Raw genomic sequence first — 17,747 nt, forward strand, 5'->3', positions numbered from 1 at the left:
TAAGAGTTTGTCTGATATGGTTTTTCATTGGGATGAGTGAGCACACCATTATCTGTATCTGTGTCTGTTCAACCAACTAAATGATCTGTATCTGTACTCCAAGTGGGCGGGGTTTAAATCTAAAGTGGGTTGGGCCTAACCAGAGGTTGATATTTAAAAAGATTAAAAGATTATGTTCATATACTCTGCTCGATAACCTGACGGGAGCATTAATGGTCCCAGTCTGACAGGAAGTCAGTTAAACTTCAGGAATCAGTCCAGTGACTGTGAATCAGTTTCAGCTGCTTTGGGTCAAATCAAAGAGACAACAGGAAACGGTTTTACATGTGGTGTCCACAGACAGTGTCTCTCTCCTCATCCTTCTTCTCTAGTTTGGTCTCCTGCTAGTGTCCTTGTCACTACTGGGAGCATGAGGCGGCACCTGGCTGCACAGGTGGTCCAGCTCCTGTCACATCCACACCTGTGCTCACAGGAAGGTTTGCAAATCCACAAGGAACAAAATACAACAAGAAAACAGGAAAACTATGAAATGTGCTCCATAAATTATATTATTGAAAATAAAGTTTATAATTAGATTCTAATTTTTATTTTTGACATTTTGAATTAGAATAAATTTTAATTTATGAATGGGATACTATTACAAAAAGATGTTTTTTAAATTTTTGTTTTTGTAGATGTGGAAAGAAATATTATTATTATTATTATTATTATTATCAATAATGATAATGATAATAATAAATGTATAAACGTTACATTACATTAATTTGACGGTACTTTGGCGCCACCCGGTGGTGAATCACTTCCGTTACAGCTGCGGCTCACTTCCGGTCCTCGGGTCAATCAGGAAGTAAACGGCTGGATGAGACTCACCGAGCCGCCGTCTGCTCCGTTATCTCACCGTAAAGCGGTCACACATCATCAGCACGCTCACCTGGAGGCTCACCTGTCGGTATGGCCATGTCAACGTTTCAGAAGGTCACCCTCGCGACGTGTCTCGTGCTCTGCGTCGCGCTGCTGCTGCCCAAAATGCTGCTGTCGCGAGGCAGGAAGGATGCTGCGGAGCGGCCGGACGGTGCGTCACTTCTTACCTGTGTATGTGTGTGCGTGTGTGTGTGCGCGTGTGTACATCCTGAGCTGGTCAGGTGTGTCCTCAGGTTATTATTTAAATGTGTTTATTTGATACTGAACATCACCTGCTGGTGTTTCATCCTGCAGTTACACTTTCCTCCCTGAAGAGGGCGACAAACACACCTGACACCTGCTGTCATTTATATCATCAACAACAGAGTCAGTTTATTAGGTACACAGAGCTGCAGCCGAGGTGCCAGTTTATTAGGTACACAGAGCTGCAGCCGAGGTGCCAGTTTATTAGGTACACAGAGCTGCAGCTAAGGTGCCAGTTTATTAGGTACACAGAGCTGCAGCCGAGGTGTCAGTTTATTAGGTACACAGAGCTGCAGCTAAGGTGCCAGTTTATTAGGTACACAGAGCTGCAGCCGAGGTGCCAGTTTATTAGGTACACAGAGCTGCAGCTAAGGTGCCAGTTTATTAGGTACACAGAGCTGCAGCTAAGGTGCCAGTTTATTAGGTACACAGAGCTGCAGCTAAGGTGCCAGTTTATTAGGTACACAGAGCTGCAGCCGAGGTGTCAGTTTATTAGGTACACAGAGCTGCAGCCGAGGTGCCAGTTTATTAGGTACACAGAGCTGCAGCCGAGGTGCCAGTTTATTAGGTACACAGAGCTGCAGCCGAGGTGCCAGTTTATTAGGTACACAGAGCTGCAGCCGAGGTGCCAGTTTATTAGGTACACAGAGCTGCAGCTAAGGTGCCAGTTTATTAGGTACACAGAGCTGCAGCCGAGGTGTCAGTTTATTAGGTACACAGAGCTGCAGCTAAGGTGCCAGTTTATTAGGTACACAGAGCTGCAGCCGAGGTGTCAGTTTATTAGGTACACAGAGCTGCAGCTAAGGTGTCAGTGTATTAGGTACACAGAGCTGCAGCCGAGGTGCCAGTTTATTAGGTACACAGAGCTGCAGCCGAGGTGTCAGTTTATTAGGTACACAGAGCTGCAGCTGAGGTGTCAGTTTATTAGGTACACAGAGCTGCAGCCGAGGTGCCAGTTTATTAGGTACACAGAGCTGCAGCTAAGGTGTCAGTTTATTAGGTACACAGAGCTGCAGCTAAGGTGTCAGTTTATTAGGTACACAGAGCTGCAGCCGAGGTGCCAGTTTATTAGGTACACAGAGCTGCAGCTAAGGTGCCAGTTTATTAGGTACACAGAGCTGCAGCCGAGGTGCCAGTTTATTAGGTACACAGAGCTGCAGCCGAGGTGTCAGTTTATTAGGTACACAGAGCTGCAGCTAAGGTGTCAGTTTATTAGGTACACAGAGCTGCAGCCGAGGTGCCAGTTTATTAGGTACACAGAGCTGCAGCCGAGGTGCCAGTTTATTAGGTACACAGAGCTGCAGCCGAGGTGCCAGTTTATTAGGTACACAGAGCTGCAGCTAAGGTGTCAGTTTATTAGGTACACAGAGCTGCAGCCGAGGTGCCAGTTTATTAGGTACACAGAGCTGCAGCCGAGGTGTCAGTTTATTAGGTACACAGAGCTGCAGCTAAGGTGTCAGTTTATTAGGTACACAGAGCTGCAGCCGAGGTGCCAGTTTATTAGGTACACAGAGCTGCAGCCGAGGTGCCAGTTTATTAGGTACACAGAGCTACAGCTAAGGTGTCAGTTTATTAGGTACACAGAGCTGCAGCTAAGGTGCCAGTTTATTAGGTACACAGAGCTGCAGCTAAGGTGTCAGTTTATTAGGTACACAGAGCTGCAGCCGAGGTGTCAGTTTATTAGGTACACAGAGCTGCAGCTAAGGTGTCAGTTTATTAGGTACACAGAGCTGCAGCTGAGGTGTCAGTTTATTAGGTACACAGAGCTGCAGCTAAGGTGCCAGTTTATTAGGTACACAGAGCTGCAGCCGAGGTGCCAGTTTATTAGGTACACAGAGCTGCAGCCGAGGTGCCAGTTTATTAGGTACACAGAGCTACAGCTAAGGTGTCAGTTTATTAGGTACACAGAGCTGCAGCCGAGGTGCCAGTTTATTAGGTACACAGAGCTGCAGCTAAGGTGCCAGTTTATTAGGTACACAGAGCTGCAGCCGAGGTGCCAGTTTATTAGGTACACAGAGCTGCAGCTAAGGTGTCAGTTTATTAGGTACACAGAGCTGCAGCTAAGGTGCCAGTTTATTAGGTACACAGAGCTGCAGCCGAGGTGCCAGTTTATTAGGTACACAGAGCTGCAGCCGAGGTGCCAGTTTATTAGGTACACAGAGCTGCAGCCGAGGTGCCAGTTTATTAGGTACACAGAGTTGCAGCTAAGGTGCCAGTTGGCACCTGTGGCCCCTCCACTGACTCCTCCCCCTCCTCATATCATCTCCTCCTGCAGGCTCAGGTCACTTCCCTCCCATGATGCACCGTCAGATGGCGCTGGAGGGTCGAGGTCAGCGGGCCGCCGGCTCCAGCTTCTCCAGAGCTCATAACCCTGAGGCCATAGCCAGAGCCAAGGGAGCAGGGACAGGAGCCGGGACGGGAGGGAAGTCCAACCTGGCGGGACAGATCATCCCCGTGTACGGCTTCGGGATCCTTCTCTACATCCTCTACATCCTGTTCAAGGTCAGACGCCGCACACTCAGCAGACCGCTGCATTCATCACACACTGTGGACACAGAGTCAGTTTAAAATGTTCTCAGGATCTTTAAGTTTTCATTTAATCTTTTTATTTGTTCTGCTCACGTCCAGGCAGCAGTCAAACTCACAACCAGACATATAAACATATATAAACATATATTCAGATCACTGAGAGGTTTGACTCCAGAGAGCAGACGTGTTCCTGTGACAGAAACAGTTTGGTGTTGGACACACTCTGCTGGGGGATGAGCTGTGATGTGTTTTAACCCTGTTACTGTCTGTCTGTGTGTCTGTCTGTCTCTGTCTGTCTGTGTGTGTGTCTGTCTGTGTCTGTCTGTCTGTCTGTGTGTCTGTGTATCAGATCACGTCGAAGGGGAACAACAAACCATCAGAGAGCAGGTTTCCTTCAGTTCGCTCAGAGAACATGAAGAGAAAGATCAGTGAGTATCAGCGTCACTTACACTGAAACATTTCTCATCTCATTCAAGATAAAAACCATCTGAATGCGTTCCACTGACGAAGAGTCAGAATGTCCTCAGCTCTCTTAAACCTTAATGAAATGCCTCGTCCCTACAGGCCGCAGCTGTATCGTCTGTGTGGTGGTCGGATTTTAATCTGTTTCATCTGTGTTTGTCTTCAAACTTGTTTCTGTCCTGGTTTCTTCTCCAGCCGACTTTGAGTTGGCGCAGCTGCAGGACAAACTGAGGGAGACGGAGCTGGTGATGGAGAACATCGTTTCTAACGCCCACCACAGTCCTGACAGGTGGGTGGAGTCATGTCATAGCCCCGCCCCTCCTGACAGGAGCCACTCCTTTAATGGAGCTCATTATTTAATTAAATGTCTGAAATCATCTTTTCTACAGTGGAGATAGAGATGAACACAACGCTCCCATCCTGTCTGCAGTTTGTTCTCACCCTGTCACATGATCATCTCTCATGAATGAACTCCAGTCGGCTCAAAGTTTTGATTCCTTTTATTCCTTTCAGAGCTTTACGCCCATGTTTGACATCTGCTCTTTTCTCATATGTTATCTTCACAAATACTGAGCTGGAAAATTCAAATAAATCAGGACAGATATTTATTACAGATACAGTAATAAGCAGGAAACAGCTGAGTGAAGAAAAGAGTCTCCAGCAACCTCTGAGTGGACAGAAAAAACTGAGCTACATTTATGTTACAGAACAACTGAGGCATGTCACTAACATGTGACAAATATTGGAAAATATAGAAATATTATTGACTCTAAAGTGACTTTTTATTTCTGTGTGTATTTGGTTTTATTCCCCTCAGTGTTCAGACGCACAGAACGGACTGTAGTTCTCCCTCCTTAAACACACCCAGCTCTCCATGAGGCAAAATTACAGATCAGAAAATCCTTGGTGATATTAAAGGAGCATAAAAAAAGAAAAAGAAAAGTCAAACTGATCAGCAACCAAAACTCCATCAGCTGATCAGCAAAGAAACGTAACGGGGGTTAAATGTGTAAATGTACAGTCTGTTAGCTGTTACAGCCGAGGAGCGGAGGACGTTCAGGGTGCTTCAGTGTTCTCCGTGTGTTTCAGGGTGAAAGGGGTGACGGCGGATCAGGAGGAGAGTCTCCTGCAGCAGCTGACTGAGATCACTCGAGTGATGCAGGAGGGCCAGCTGGTGGACAACATAGCACCAGAGAAGAAGAGCCAGGAGGACTGGGAAGGTACATGATCCTGCACAGACGTAGTCGCTGCTCCCTGATGAAGCGTCTCAGGCAGAGTCAGAGACATTTCTGATGTTAAATCTCAAAGTATCTCAGACCGTCTACAGACTGAGAGCAGCAGCAGCACGACGACGCTCTGTGATGGTTTACTGAAGTTATTTTGGTTCTGTATCTGCATGAAGTGAAACCGGCAGCTTCCTGGACGACAGGAAGTCTGAATTTGTGTTTGTTCCACATGATGAGCTTTAGTTTTAGTTTCAGTTGTAAACAAAGATTATATCCAGATTTATAGTCTCAGGACTTGAGACGCAGTATCAGCTGACAAATAGTGATGACATCATGTTCATCTGTTGCAACTCAAAGTTCCTGGATTGAACGAGGTGACAAACACTTTATTAGTGGTGGAAGAAGTAGACAGAAGCCAAAGTACTAATACCACACTCTGAAATACTCCACTACATTTAAAGTCCTGCACTCAGAATATTTGTGGATGAATATTCCTGCTGCATTAATGTGTCATTTCCTGCAGTTTAATCTACAGCTCTGCAGCATGTTCTATGATCAGGTGCGTACAGAATCTGCACCTGCAGAACTCAAAACTCCACCACTGACCCAAAACAACTGAGACGCCTTTAAACCAATCAGAGCCTGGGATTCATTAATAAAAATCATACAAACAAGACAATGAAAGGAGGGCAGGGTGTGGAGAGCTTAGAAAGTAATGATGAGGAGTTTGAGGTAGATATGATGGGGGATGGGGAGCCAGAGGAGGTTATGAAGGACGGGGGTGAGGTGGTCACGGGTGTGTGAGAAGACGAGCAGTAGAATTCTGGATATACTGTAGTTTCTTTGTTTGTTTGTTTTTAAAAAAGATTTTTTTGGGGCCATTTTGCCTTTAATCGATAGGACAGTCAAGCGTGAAAGGGGGAGAGAGAGAGGGAGTGACATGCAGCAAAGGGCCACAGGCTGGAGCCAAACCCGGGCCACCGCAGCAACAGCCCTGCACATGGGGCGCCCGCTCCACCACCAAGCCACCAACGCCCCTACTGAAGGGTTTTGGATGATGAGCCGTAGAGGAGGCTGTTGCTGGTGTCCAGTCTGGAGGTGATGAATGCATGAATGAGAGTTGGACGGAGGAGGGTGATGTTTCTGAGATGGAAGAAGGCTGATTTGATGATGTGTTTGATGTGTTGGTCAAAAGAGAGGGTTGATCAAAGATGACACCAAGGTTACGGACATGAGGAGAGCAGAGTGGAGCTGTTGATGGAGACGGAGAAGTTATGGGTGGATTTGATGAGAGATTTGGGGCCGATGATGATGATGATGATGATGATGAGGACTTCGGATTTGTCACAGTTAAGGAAGTTGGTTTGCAGCCAGGATTTGATTTAAGTGATGCAGTTGTTGAGGGTGGAGTGAGTAGCAGGAGTGATGGCTCTGTTGGAGATATGGAGCTGATTGTCATCAGCAAAGCAGTGAAACTGACAGCGGATTATGTGACTGAGGGGGAGAATTTACAGGATGAAGAGGAGGGAGCCGAGTACTGAACCTTGGGGAACACCTTGGAAGCAGGGAGCAGTGGGGGATTTGCAATTGTTCATGCTGATGAAGTGGTGTCTGTCGGAGAGGTAGGAGTTGAACCAGGAGAGAGCCGTGCTGGTGATGTTAAGAGTGGTTTCAAGGCGGGAGAGAAGGACGGAGTGATCGATGGCGTCGAATGCTGCACTCAGGTCAAGTAGTACGAGCATGTTGAGTTTGCCAACATCAGAGGAGAGGAGGAACGCCCTCACTGCTGCTGTCATCACGGTCAGCAGCACCGCCATCCACAGACGGAGACAGAGACGGAGAGGACGCAGGCTGACGGAGACGACCTTCCTGAGGATGTTACAGGTGGAGGACAGGCTGCTGACGGAGCGGAGGACCTGAACAGATACAGAGAGTCTGATATGACAGCAGGAAGCGAAGAGGATGTGACATCAGAGGGAGATCTAAAGGACAGGGCGAACGTGAATGAACACACGGAGGGAGCAGGTGACATCGACCTGGGCGTCCCAGAGGAGGACCTGGCTGCTGTCCTGAAGGAGCTGGAGCTCACTCTGAAGATGACGTCCATGATGGAGCAGGAGAAGATGGAGGACCTCAGCAGAACCACGGAGACAGACACTTCCTGCGGCGCTGTGAGGCGGAGGAACAAGAGGAGGAGAGCGAAGAAAGCTTCACATTGACTCCGACAGGACTGAACTCCAGCCGGCTGTCTGTGAGAACGGCTGCTGCGTCTTCTTTTAAATCTGAACCTGAGTCTGAACCTGTCTCCATCAGACGGGCAGGAGGAGCATGAGAGGTGGTGAACACATGAGCGTGTGTCGCCGGCTTTGTTTCTCTTTACTTGAAGTGAGTCAGTGAGAAAATGTGAGAACACAACAGTTTTATATCAGCTTCACGTCAGCTTCACGTCAGCCTCACGTCAGCTTCACGTCAGCCTCATGTCAGCTTCACGTCAGCTTCACGTCAGCCTCACGTCAACTTCACGTCAGCTTCACGTCAGCCTCACGTCAGCCTCACGTCAGCTTCACGTCAGCCTCACGTCAGCTTCACGTCAGCTTCACGTCAGCCTCACGTCAACTTCACGTCAGCTTCACGTCAGCCTCACCTCAGCCTCACGTCAGCTTCACGTCAGCCTCACGTCAGCTTCACGTCAGCCTCACGTCAACTTCACGTCAGCCTCATATCAACTTCACGTCAGCCTCACGTCAGCTTCAGGTCAGCTTCACGTCAGCTTCACGTCAGCCTCACGTCAGCTTCACCTCAGCCTCACCTCAGCTTCACGTCAGCTTCACGTCAGCTTCACGTCAGCCTCACGTCAGCTTCACGTCAGCCTCACGTCAGCCTCACGTCAGCTTCACGTCAGCCTCACGTCAGCCTCACCTCAGCTCCACCTCAGCTTCACCTCAGCCTCACGTCAGCTTCACGTCAGCCTCACGTCAGCTTCACGTCAGCTTCACCTCAGCCTCACGTCAGCTTCACGTCAGCTTCACCTCAGCCTCACGTCAGCTTCACGTCAGCCTCACGTCAGCCTCACGTCAGCTTCACGTCAGCCTCACGTCAGCTTCACGTCAGCTTCACCTCAGCCTCATGTCAGCTTCACGTCAGTTTCACGTCAGCTTCACGTCAGCCTCACGTCAGCCTCACGTCAGCTTCACGTCAGTTTCACGTCAGTTTCACGTCAGCCTCACGTCAGCCTCACGTCAGCTTCACGTCAGTTTCACGTCAGCTTCACCTCAGCCTCACATCAGCCTCACGTCAGCCTCATGTCAGCTTCACGTCAGTTTCACGTCAGCTTCACGTCAGCCTCACGTCAGCCTCACGTCAGCTTCACCTCAGCCTCACATCAGCCTCACGTCAGCCTCACGTCAGCTTCACGTCAGCCTCACGTCAGCTTCATGTCAGCTTCACCCTCCAGACAGAAAACAAAGAGGTGTAGTTTATGTTCCTGAAACAGCTCTGACACTTGTCGTATCTCTTTAAGAAACAAAAGCAGGAGCCTCATAAAAACTCTTCCAAACACAAACAACAACAACATCAGTCTGCATCATGTAAACATCCAGTAAACGCTAAGTTTGGACCCTGTCTCCCATGTTTCTGTTTCCAGGTGACTGACTGGAGCAACAGTTTGTGAAACTGGTCCCAGTACAGACTGAGAGCTCTGCAGTGTTTCACCTCAGGGACGTTCACACCTTCACTTTACTGCACAAACAATAAAACTGCATCAGAATCATTGTTGATGGGGACCATCAAGAACTGCACTGAGCATTTTGTTTACAGTAAACAAGTCAAAAACAACAGTAGCATGTGAACAAACTGGTGTTTAAAGGGTTGAAACACTGAAAATGAATTAATCTTTGGTCGTTATAATCAGGACTGAATTGGTTAAAAGATTTATGTAGAAAATAATATTAATATATAATATTTTAATGGAGCATGAATGGTTGTCTGTCTCTATGTGTCAGCCCTGTGATAGTCTGGCGACCTGTCCAGGGTGAACCCTGCCTCTCACCCAGTGTCAGCTGGGATAGGCTCCAGCCCCCCGCGACCCTCAAGAGGATGAAGTGGTTAGAAGATGAATGAATGAAGGAATGAATATTTTAATGGCAGGAAGGCAGGAGGAACTTTAGTTAAAGGATCCATTGATGATGAAAGGATCCCTACAGAGACAGAGCTTTGTGTTCACTGCTGCAGACCTCAGTCTGATTCATTACCTGCTGCTCCCATCACACACTCACACCTGGGACTTCAGGGTATGTTTTTGTTGAGGAAATGTTATTTATTATATTTCATGTCTTCAGTCGTCACGTCAGGAGCTTTAAATCAGATGTGATTCTTAAATTTATAAAGAGCAGACACGTCTGAATCAGGACGCTTCACAAGATGCTTACTGTACAAAGGAAGTTCATGAACACCAGACAGACGCTGTTTTAGTTCAGATGAGTCGATAACAAGCAGTTCTGATGACATGTTGTCACATGACTCACAGTTTACTGAGGTGTTTGTGCCTTTTCTCAACTTTCTCTGAACAAATCTGATGACTGTCGTTTTAAACTCAGTGACAACAAAGTGGGAACAAGACGAGGGTCAGTTTAAATGTTATCAGTGTGGCTGAAGTCATTTTCACATCACAGGAGGAACAGCATTTGTTAAATGTGTCAAATATCATTTTAAATCAAATATAGTCGTGCTGCACACATCCTGGCCACAAATCATTTTCAGCAGGCTCAGAGATCACCGTGACTCAGTGCAGAGCTCCACACAAATCACACCTCAGTCATTTTAATGCATTTTACGAAGAAAATAGAATTAATGATGCAAAAATGTTTCTCGCCTTCTAATATTGTAAATCATGCAGCAGCTGTAATATCAATGAAGTTCAGCCCTGTAGAAAACCTGCCTGACATTAACAGACTCTCGTCTGACAACATTTAACGCTGTTAACGAACCTGCTGTTTTTGTGTTCTAAATTATTTAAAGATTTTTACTTTTATAAACTTCATTTATTTCTTCTGTTGAAAAAAGGACCTGTGTGTTTATCAGTGATTAAAATACTACGAGTAACTTTAAATAAAATGATCTGGGTTCATTTGTAACTCCTGAAGACTTTTACATTGATTTATTTTCACTGCAGTGGATCAGATTGTTTGTTTGTTTGTCAGCTGCAGTGTTGTTGATCCAAACACTCAAGTATTGTTGTGAATTCAAACAGGAAACAGATTTAATTAATAAAGAGCTGCAGCACAATTCAAAAAAAAGACTTTATTAGTTGTATAATGGTCGACTGCTCATACAAAAGCAACATCACACTGATGTTTGCAGAATATTTTGGATTGACAGTTCAGCGAGTGGCACGTCACAACAACAACACCCCCCCTCATATTTACTGAGTTACAGTTCAGTGTCAGGTCGGCCTGGGTTTGTGCCCGCCCCCTCTGATGACAGGAAGTTAACTAACAGAACGTCTCAGTGCTCCATGGGCTCGTCAGGCGCCTCTCCGGCGGCAGGAGGTTCATCTGCAGGCTGAGCGACCTGACACACACACACACAAAGGAACGGTTTAAACACACACACACACACACACACACACACAGTCTGTCCAACATTCACATTAATATTCAGTTTAACAAATCAATAACGGGAAATCTGCGTTCAACAGACACACCTGTAAATTATAACTTAATGTCCTTCAGCAAATAACAACAGTGAAATCTTGTTTTTCCCCCATTGACCCCCAACATGTGAGAATATTTTAACTGTGTGTCGCTGGTTAACGACACGGAGGACTGAGGTCACATCTGATATAACCAACAGTGTTCAGCAGGTACAGAGCTCCAGTTTGGACCAATCACATCCATGGTAGACAAACACAGAAGAAAACAAACAGCTGGAAGATGATATTAATAAATCCTTCACACAGTACCTTCCTCTGTGGCCTCTCCTCCAGTCCCTCCAGGAACGGAGCAACATCATCATCATCATAGATGACAAACTCCATGTCCTTCCCCACGATGCCGATGGACACGTTCTGAAAGACGGACGAGTGAAAATAAGAAACGACCTGCGTTGTGTTTCATTTAAAAGATCAACATCATCCTCAGCGCTGACTGCAGCTGAGCTTTCATATCGTTTTACTGAATCTGCATCTGTCATGGTTACACTTCATTTAGGGTGGGTTTAGTTGTTTTGATGAAGTTATTAATTATATTCAATGTATAGAAACTTAAGTTTTGATTTTACTGAAAAGAGTAGATTTGATTCAGCCTCATTTCACCTGCTGGGTGAGGTGTTGGATTCATACTGATCTAAGGCTGCACCCTGGTAACCTCTCAGCTGCCTGAGGATTCTTTTGCTCTCCAGTACAGGAAGCTGCAGACACAGACCCCGGGTGAGTCTGAGTTTGTTTCATATCTTGTGTCTACAAAAGGTGTTGCTGCACATTTCTGATCCGTCGTTAGCATAGTTAGCGCACATTAGTTTGGAGGGCTAACTTGGCTTGTTTACTATATCACATGAAGTCACCATCACCCTGAACGTCCCAGTGAACCCAGTTCAAACTGTATATGGACAAAGAGGAAAATATCATAAAATGTTTGTGTCGTCAGCCTTCGACTGACAAGATGCTGAGTCGGGTGTGGCCCCACATTTATCCCACAACCCCAGTTTGACGCTCATCTGTTTCACTGCTCTGACAGACAGAAGTTTTATCACAGGCAGGACGAACACATGACTGAAGACACAAATGAAGACAGAGACGACTGGTCTGTTGTGTAGCAGAGTGTTGAACAGGAGGCAGCTGGCGTACCTTGGTGGTGAGGTCCTGCTCAGTGGGAAGAGTTTCTCTGAGAGCACGCAGGCCGTGCTGCACCAGCTCATTCAGATTACCTGAAGACAACAAATGATCTTTAAGTATTTTCACTTGTTAGTCAGCAGGCGGAGGACACTGTCAGGTACTGAGGCCGCCCATGTTTAAACTGTGAAGCTGCTAAATGAGATCACTGATGAGCAAACGGTCATCTCATGACACTAACAGACCGTTTACACAGCAGACAGTAACACGTGTTATTAATGGCACTAATGACGCCTCTTCTGGACATCCAGGAACAAAAAGAAATGAAACCCGGCCAATAAAGACGCAGAAATATTGATATGATGGAACAAGGTGAAGTGAAATAAAGACCATCTTACAGTCAGAGAACTTCTCCATGAACCTCTCCAGGTAGGTGCGTGCAGACTGAGAGCGCGCACCGATGGACATGGCTTTACAGTCAAAGTAGTTGGCTGATGGGCACGTCTGGAAGATGTGAGGTCCCATGTCCTGGACGACACGCGACAACACAACAAGAGATACGGTCAAACTCTAAATCAGTACGATTTATTCTTTTATAGGAGAATAACACTGCAGATAAATAAAATATCTGAGTGAGCAAACTCACATCATAGCCAGCAATGAGGAGTCCGACACCGTACGGCCTCCTTCCATATCTCTGTGTCGGGATTTGGGTTTCTGAAGGTTCAGTTAAGGTTCACTCTCATTTTACTTCACAGAATATTCACACAAGGAAAACTGAGACTGTGGTGTACAGAAAATAACATTTTTACAACAGAGATTGAAGCTGCCAGAGGTGAGGATACTGCTGCCAATAAGAGAGACGAGACGAGATGTGGGGAGGGGCCTGTCGAACACAAACCTTGAGTCCAAGCACTCCTGACGCATGAAGTTGCTGTGGAGGAGAAGGTGTCAGGATAACTTCATCGCTTATTATATATTATAGATTCACAGGTTCACTGAAAATCATCAAGGCGTCAGTGACCTACCAGAGCAGTCTGGCATCAGCAGTCAGTCCAGCGATGGAGATGCCGATGTGGTTGTCAACATGGAGGATCTTCTTCTGGTGAGCAGCCAGTTCAGACTGAGCTCTCTGCAGAGACACAGAAACACAGATGTTCTCTGACTGCTGCTGAATCTGACACCTGATCAGCTGTTCGTTAATATTTAAACACTCCATTAAACCATGACATCACACAGTTATGTCATGGTTTACTGTTCCCAAATAAAAAACTCAGTTGGATATAGTAAACATCAGGAGGGAGCACTTTCTACTTGAAGCTTCACTCGTCATGTATGGTGAGTAAAACGTGTCACCGGGGCTAAACCCCAGTGTAGCTGTACGCCAGTCCATGTTTCCATGCTAAGTCACCTGAGCTACACTGACTGGAACCATGGGTCCTCTTGCTGTGGTAAGAGTTCAGTGTCTGGGAGGCGTCCTGCCCGGAGCTAACAGTGTGGGCCAATGGATCACTGCTGTGAGGGCTTCCTGACCAGGTGTGGACCTGTAACTGAGGGGAATCTACACAGGGCCTTGCTGTACAGCCACAGGTGAGCCGCTGCCTTGGTGTTTTCTTATGTTTCTTTGTTGGTTTTGATTTGTCCCCCCACAGCTACTGTAGGAGCATGAAGCCAGATTTATGCTTCCGCACTGAATCAGTGCTGTACCTACAGCACAGGCTCTGTGTCGACTCATAGCCTGACGTTGCCTAAACTGTGTGCGGATCTGTTGTCTCTGGCGGGGGTTGGCACGGTAACAAAGTAAAGCATTTGTCAACAGGAGCAGTCGACAGTGTTGAAAGTTTTCAGGAGGCAGAGATACTGAGAGATAATGACCTCACCTTCAGAGCCACCAGGACTGCATGGGTTTTGGATTTGAGTCCTACAGTTGCAGAGCCTTGTTTCACTGCCTCCATGGCATACTCGATCTGATGGATCCGGCCCTGCACCAACATCAACACCGCTCATGTTATCTCCATGTTATCTCCATGACACTGACGTGACACAGTTACTGACACTGTGAGGCTAATAAAGAAACAGAGACTGACCTGTGGGCTCCATACCGTCACGTCGTTGTCGTACTGGTTGCGGAACTAATGGAAGAAAAAGAAGCCATAATGTAAAGTGACATTAGAGGAACATGAAAGAACATGTATGTATGAGCTGATCTTACATAGTTATCCTGCATTATGAGCGGGTTCCTCGGTTAGCCTGTCTCTACACACCAGGCTGAGTCTGTCTGCAGCCTGGACTCTTCTAGACTCAGGCTTTAAATTACAAACACGACTGAATAATTCATGAGTGCAGCTCTGTGTGCAGATACAGAGACTCAGGCATCATCAGATGTTCACAGCGCCGGGGACACTAAACCCTCCGTCCTGCGGGAAGCTAACTGACATTAGCTGGATAACAACCGACAGTAGGGAAGTTTGTTGAATTACTACAGACAGGGAGCAGCGACACGAAGTAACGCGACATGTGTTGACTTCACAATAGGAGTTATTAGTCTGAAGCTGAGGGCAGCTGAGCTGAAGGAAAACGAAAGTAAAGACTTCACACTTTAACTTCATGCTAACGTCTGCTAGCTACTCGGCGTTAGCCTGCTAACTGAGCAGCCAATCAGTCAGTAACGCGGTTACACTATCGGCCGCTAATGTCAGTAACTATACAATTAATTAGCAGTGAACCGTTTCTGTGGACACAAGTCATTCAGCCGCTATCAAAGCAGCTAACATTAGCCGGCTAACGCTAGCTAACAGTGTCGGTGTTTTGCTTACTCACAGTGCAGCCACAAGCTAGCCGGCTAACGTTAGCCTGCTGTTAATAAATGAGCCCGCGTTCTAGTTTCAAACAGTAAATGACACGTCACGAACACTGTGTGAGTTATTTACAGTGTAGACATGTTATGCAGTGTTAGACTAATGAGCGTAGTTCAGATTTAATTCATAGTTACCATCTTGGCTTCAGACACACGACCCGCTCTCCTCCGGCTGAGCTGATCTCTACTCGATTTATTTTCCTGGACGTGACGTCAGGGGAAAACAACAGAGCACCGATTTCTGATCAGTGATCGAATAAAGTTGATTCTGGCTGCAAACAATAAAATGTAAACAAGTAAATAAAAACCAATTCTCACGGAATTTTAGTTCATTGTATAAATTAAAAAAAGATGAATCATCAAAATTAACAAATCTATCCAGAATCCAGAAAATGCAGCTAAACATTTTTTACAATAGAAACACATTTTTAAAATCTACTTTCATGTCAAAATAAAAAGTAGCAGCAGACAGTTATTGACATTTTTACACTGATACTGACATTTTGTAGTTATAATTTAAAGTTTAGTTTATTTAGAAAAGGACAGTGCAAATTAATAAATACAAGACGGAATTTTTCATCTGTTGCCCCTCGGAAAATACAAACAAAGCACAAAAAAAGAAACAAACAAACAACAAACAGTTTGAAAGAGTTCTTTGAACACAACAACAACAACAACAGGTTAACAATTTACAAACTGGAAAAGGAGAATTCTTAAAGCACTACTGGTACAGAGCAACACTGTAGAATAAGCAGGACGTTTAATCAGCAGCAGAAGAGTTTAGTGCTCACGTGTGTGTGTGTGTGTGTGTGTGTGTGTGTGTGTGTGCGCATTAATTATTCATTGTTTTCATTGATGACTGAGAGATGTGTCAGTGTTTAGTTCTCTGATGTGAACTGGAATTACAGCAGTTTGCAGCCAGTGGTTTTCAGGCGCTTTGTGTCAGAACATTTTCAGACCAAAGACCCGTCAGCTGACAGAGACACACTGTGTGTATAAAACTGAGCTGCATGTGTCTGGACCTACAGTCACCTGTAGGGCGACCTGAACACCTTTTATGGTGTACTCAACACTTACCTATTAGAATAATAATCACTGACAGATTCATGTGTTCATAAATAAAGTTTTAATGTTAAACATCAGTAAAAACTGACTCATTCTGACAAAGGCACAGTGATTCAGTGTGGGTCAGTGAGCTCACATGAAGGCAGGAGGATTCATGGCTAACAGTTAGCATCAGTACTGTGGGCTGGTTGTTTTAAAGGAAAGGGCTAATTTATCATTGCCAATGATACTTTGGACTCATGTTATTCTGTATTTTTATACATATTTTAATTTTTGGAAAAAGAAAATTAAAATAAAAAATCAAACAATAATTTGGTGTGACTCTGAGGCCCCCTCAGGGTCGCGGACCCCCTTTTGAAGACCCAGGCTCTAGGTGCGTTATTATGGGGAACCAGTAACTTCCTGTTTCCTCTCTGTCGTGCTTCTTCAGGTGCAGTGTTGGTGCATGACCACTGGGAGGCAGCAGTAAGTTAGAAGAGGACAGTGTGTGCATCTTCAGAGAAAGAACTGTTGCAGGAAACACAGAGACAGCAGGAGAAAGGTGAACAAGTCGTGTCCCACAGACACAAGATGTCCCAGTGTTGTCTGTTTTTATTTGTCTTTATTTTCCAGAACACAGAAACAGTGACACAGGTTATATTCTTGTGGTCGTGACTCACACCAGAAAACTTTACTGCATCAATCAGAGGAAAATTCACTGATGCACAAATTAAAATGTGTAACAATAACTTAATGTCATTGTTTTTCTGTCTGACTCTTTTGTGGTTGGCTGTCATGTAATGTCCTCCATCTCATGTGTCACATAAACCAAATAATGCAGTTACTGAAAACACATAAGATTCATAAATAAACATGTCGTCAACATCACAATTATTAAAACTCCCTGAAGAGCAGCAGTTCATGTTCATGCGCTGTCTGCTTCTTTAAAGGTAAATGCTTTAATTAATAATTCAGATTATCTCCTGAGTCCATGCTCCTCATCCTCTGAGCTGTGTCTTTGTTTAAAGTCAGGGACTGGAGAAGAAAACACACGACCTTTAAAGTCTGTGTAAAGTGAGAATAAATATGTCATCTGAGTTTGACATACCACAGAAAAAGGTGTTGTAAGCTACCCTGTCAAATTTGAATGATTAAAACAATCGGCAAATATATGAAATTAGGCTTCAAAGTTGTGTAAAAATCAGCCTCTGTGTCTGCTCTCAAACGCTGTGGGCGTGTCCGCCGAATGCGCGAAAAACCCGCCCCCTACCAAGTGTCACCTGTCAATCAAAGTCACCACTGCTACCAGGAAAATGGACGCATCTCCGAACTTTGTTCTGCAACTGCAGCCCTACATGTTTGAGCCACCAGAGCCAGAATGCAGCTCTGAGCCAGAGGACACTGACCCCCATGAGAGTGGACCTCGGCCCTCTCAGTCTGCAACAGAGTGGTAATTTTATTTCTCCCAATTATAAATAGCAATGTGTGTAACTGTCTATTATAACCCAAGGATAGCTTAATTAAGCTGGGCTATGGAATAAAACGTCTTCTGTCACTTTAGCACACTGTGCTTAGCTTAGCTTAGCCTAGCCTCGACAGCCAAGCATCAATCTAGCAGGCATCATGTAATATTTTTGGC

General features: G+C 45.6%; 2 protein-coding genes across 2 annotated transcripts; one reads left to right on the plus strand and one right to left on the minus strand.

Annotated features, from left to right (window-relative positions):
• Positions 1-853: 853 nt before the first annotated feature.
• Positions 854-7,806, plus strand: ric3b (RIC3 acetylcholine receptor chaperone b). Its single transcript, XM_049574819.1, has 8 exons — positions 854-1,072; positions 3,440-3,666; positions 4,043-4,121; positions 4,351-4,444; positions 5,245-5,375; positions 5,688-5,703; positions 5,787-5,801; positions 7,144-7,806. The coding sequence occupies exons 1-8, from the start codon at positions 952-954 to the stop codon at positions 7,598-7,600; spliced, it is 1,140 nt and encodes a 379-aa protein (XP_049430776.1). The 5' UTR covers positions 854-951; the 3' UTR covers positions 7,601-7,806.
• Positions 7,807-10,664: 2,858 nt separating this feature from the next.
• On the minus strand, positions 10,665-15,275 carry psma1 (proteasome 20S subunit alpha 1). Its single transcript, XM_049574818.1, has 10 exons — positions 15,200-15,275; positions 14,295-14,339; positions 14,088-14,189; positions 13,236-13,339; positions 13,053-13,141; positions 12,854-12,924; positions 12,606-12,735; positions 12,223-12,302; positions 11,341-11,445; positions 10,665-10,949 (listed from the first exon to the last, which is right to left on the minus strand). The coding sequence occupies exons 1-10, from the start codon at positions 15,200-15,202 to the stop codon at positions 10,884-10,886; spliced, it is 795 nt and encodes a 264-aa protein (XP_049430775.1). The 5' UTR covers positions 15,203-15,275; the 3' UTR covers positions 10,665-10,883.
• Positions 15,276-17,747: the final 2,472 nt, after the last annotated feature.

This window comes from Epinephelus fuscoguttatus, linkage group LG4 (assembly GCF_011397635.1).
Source record: "Epinephelus fuscoguttatus linkage group LG4, E.fuscoguttatus.final_Chr_v1".
NCBI lineage: Eukaryota > Metazoa > Chordata > Actinopteri > Perciformes > Serranidae > Epinephelus > Epinephelus fuscoguttatus.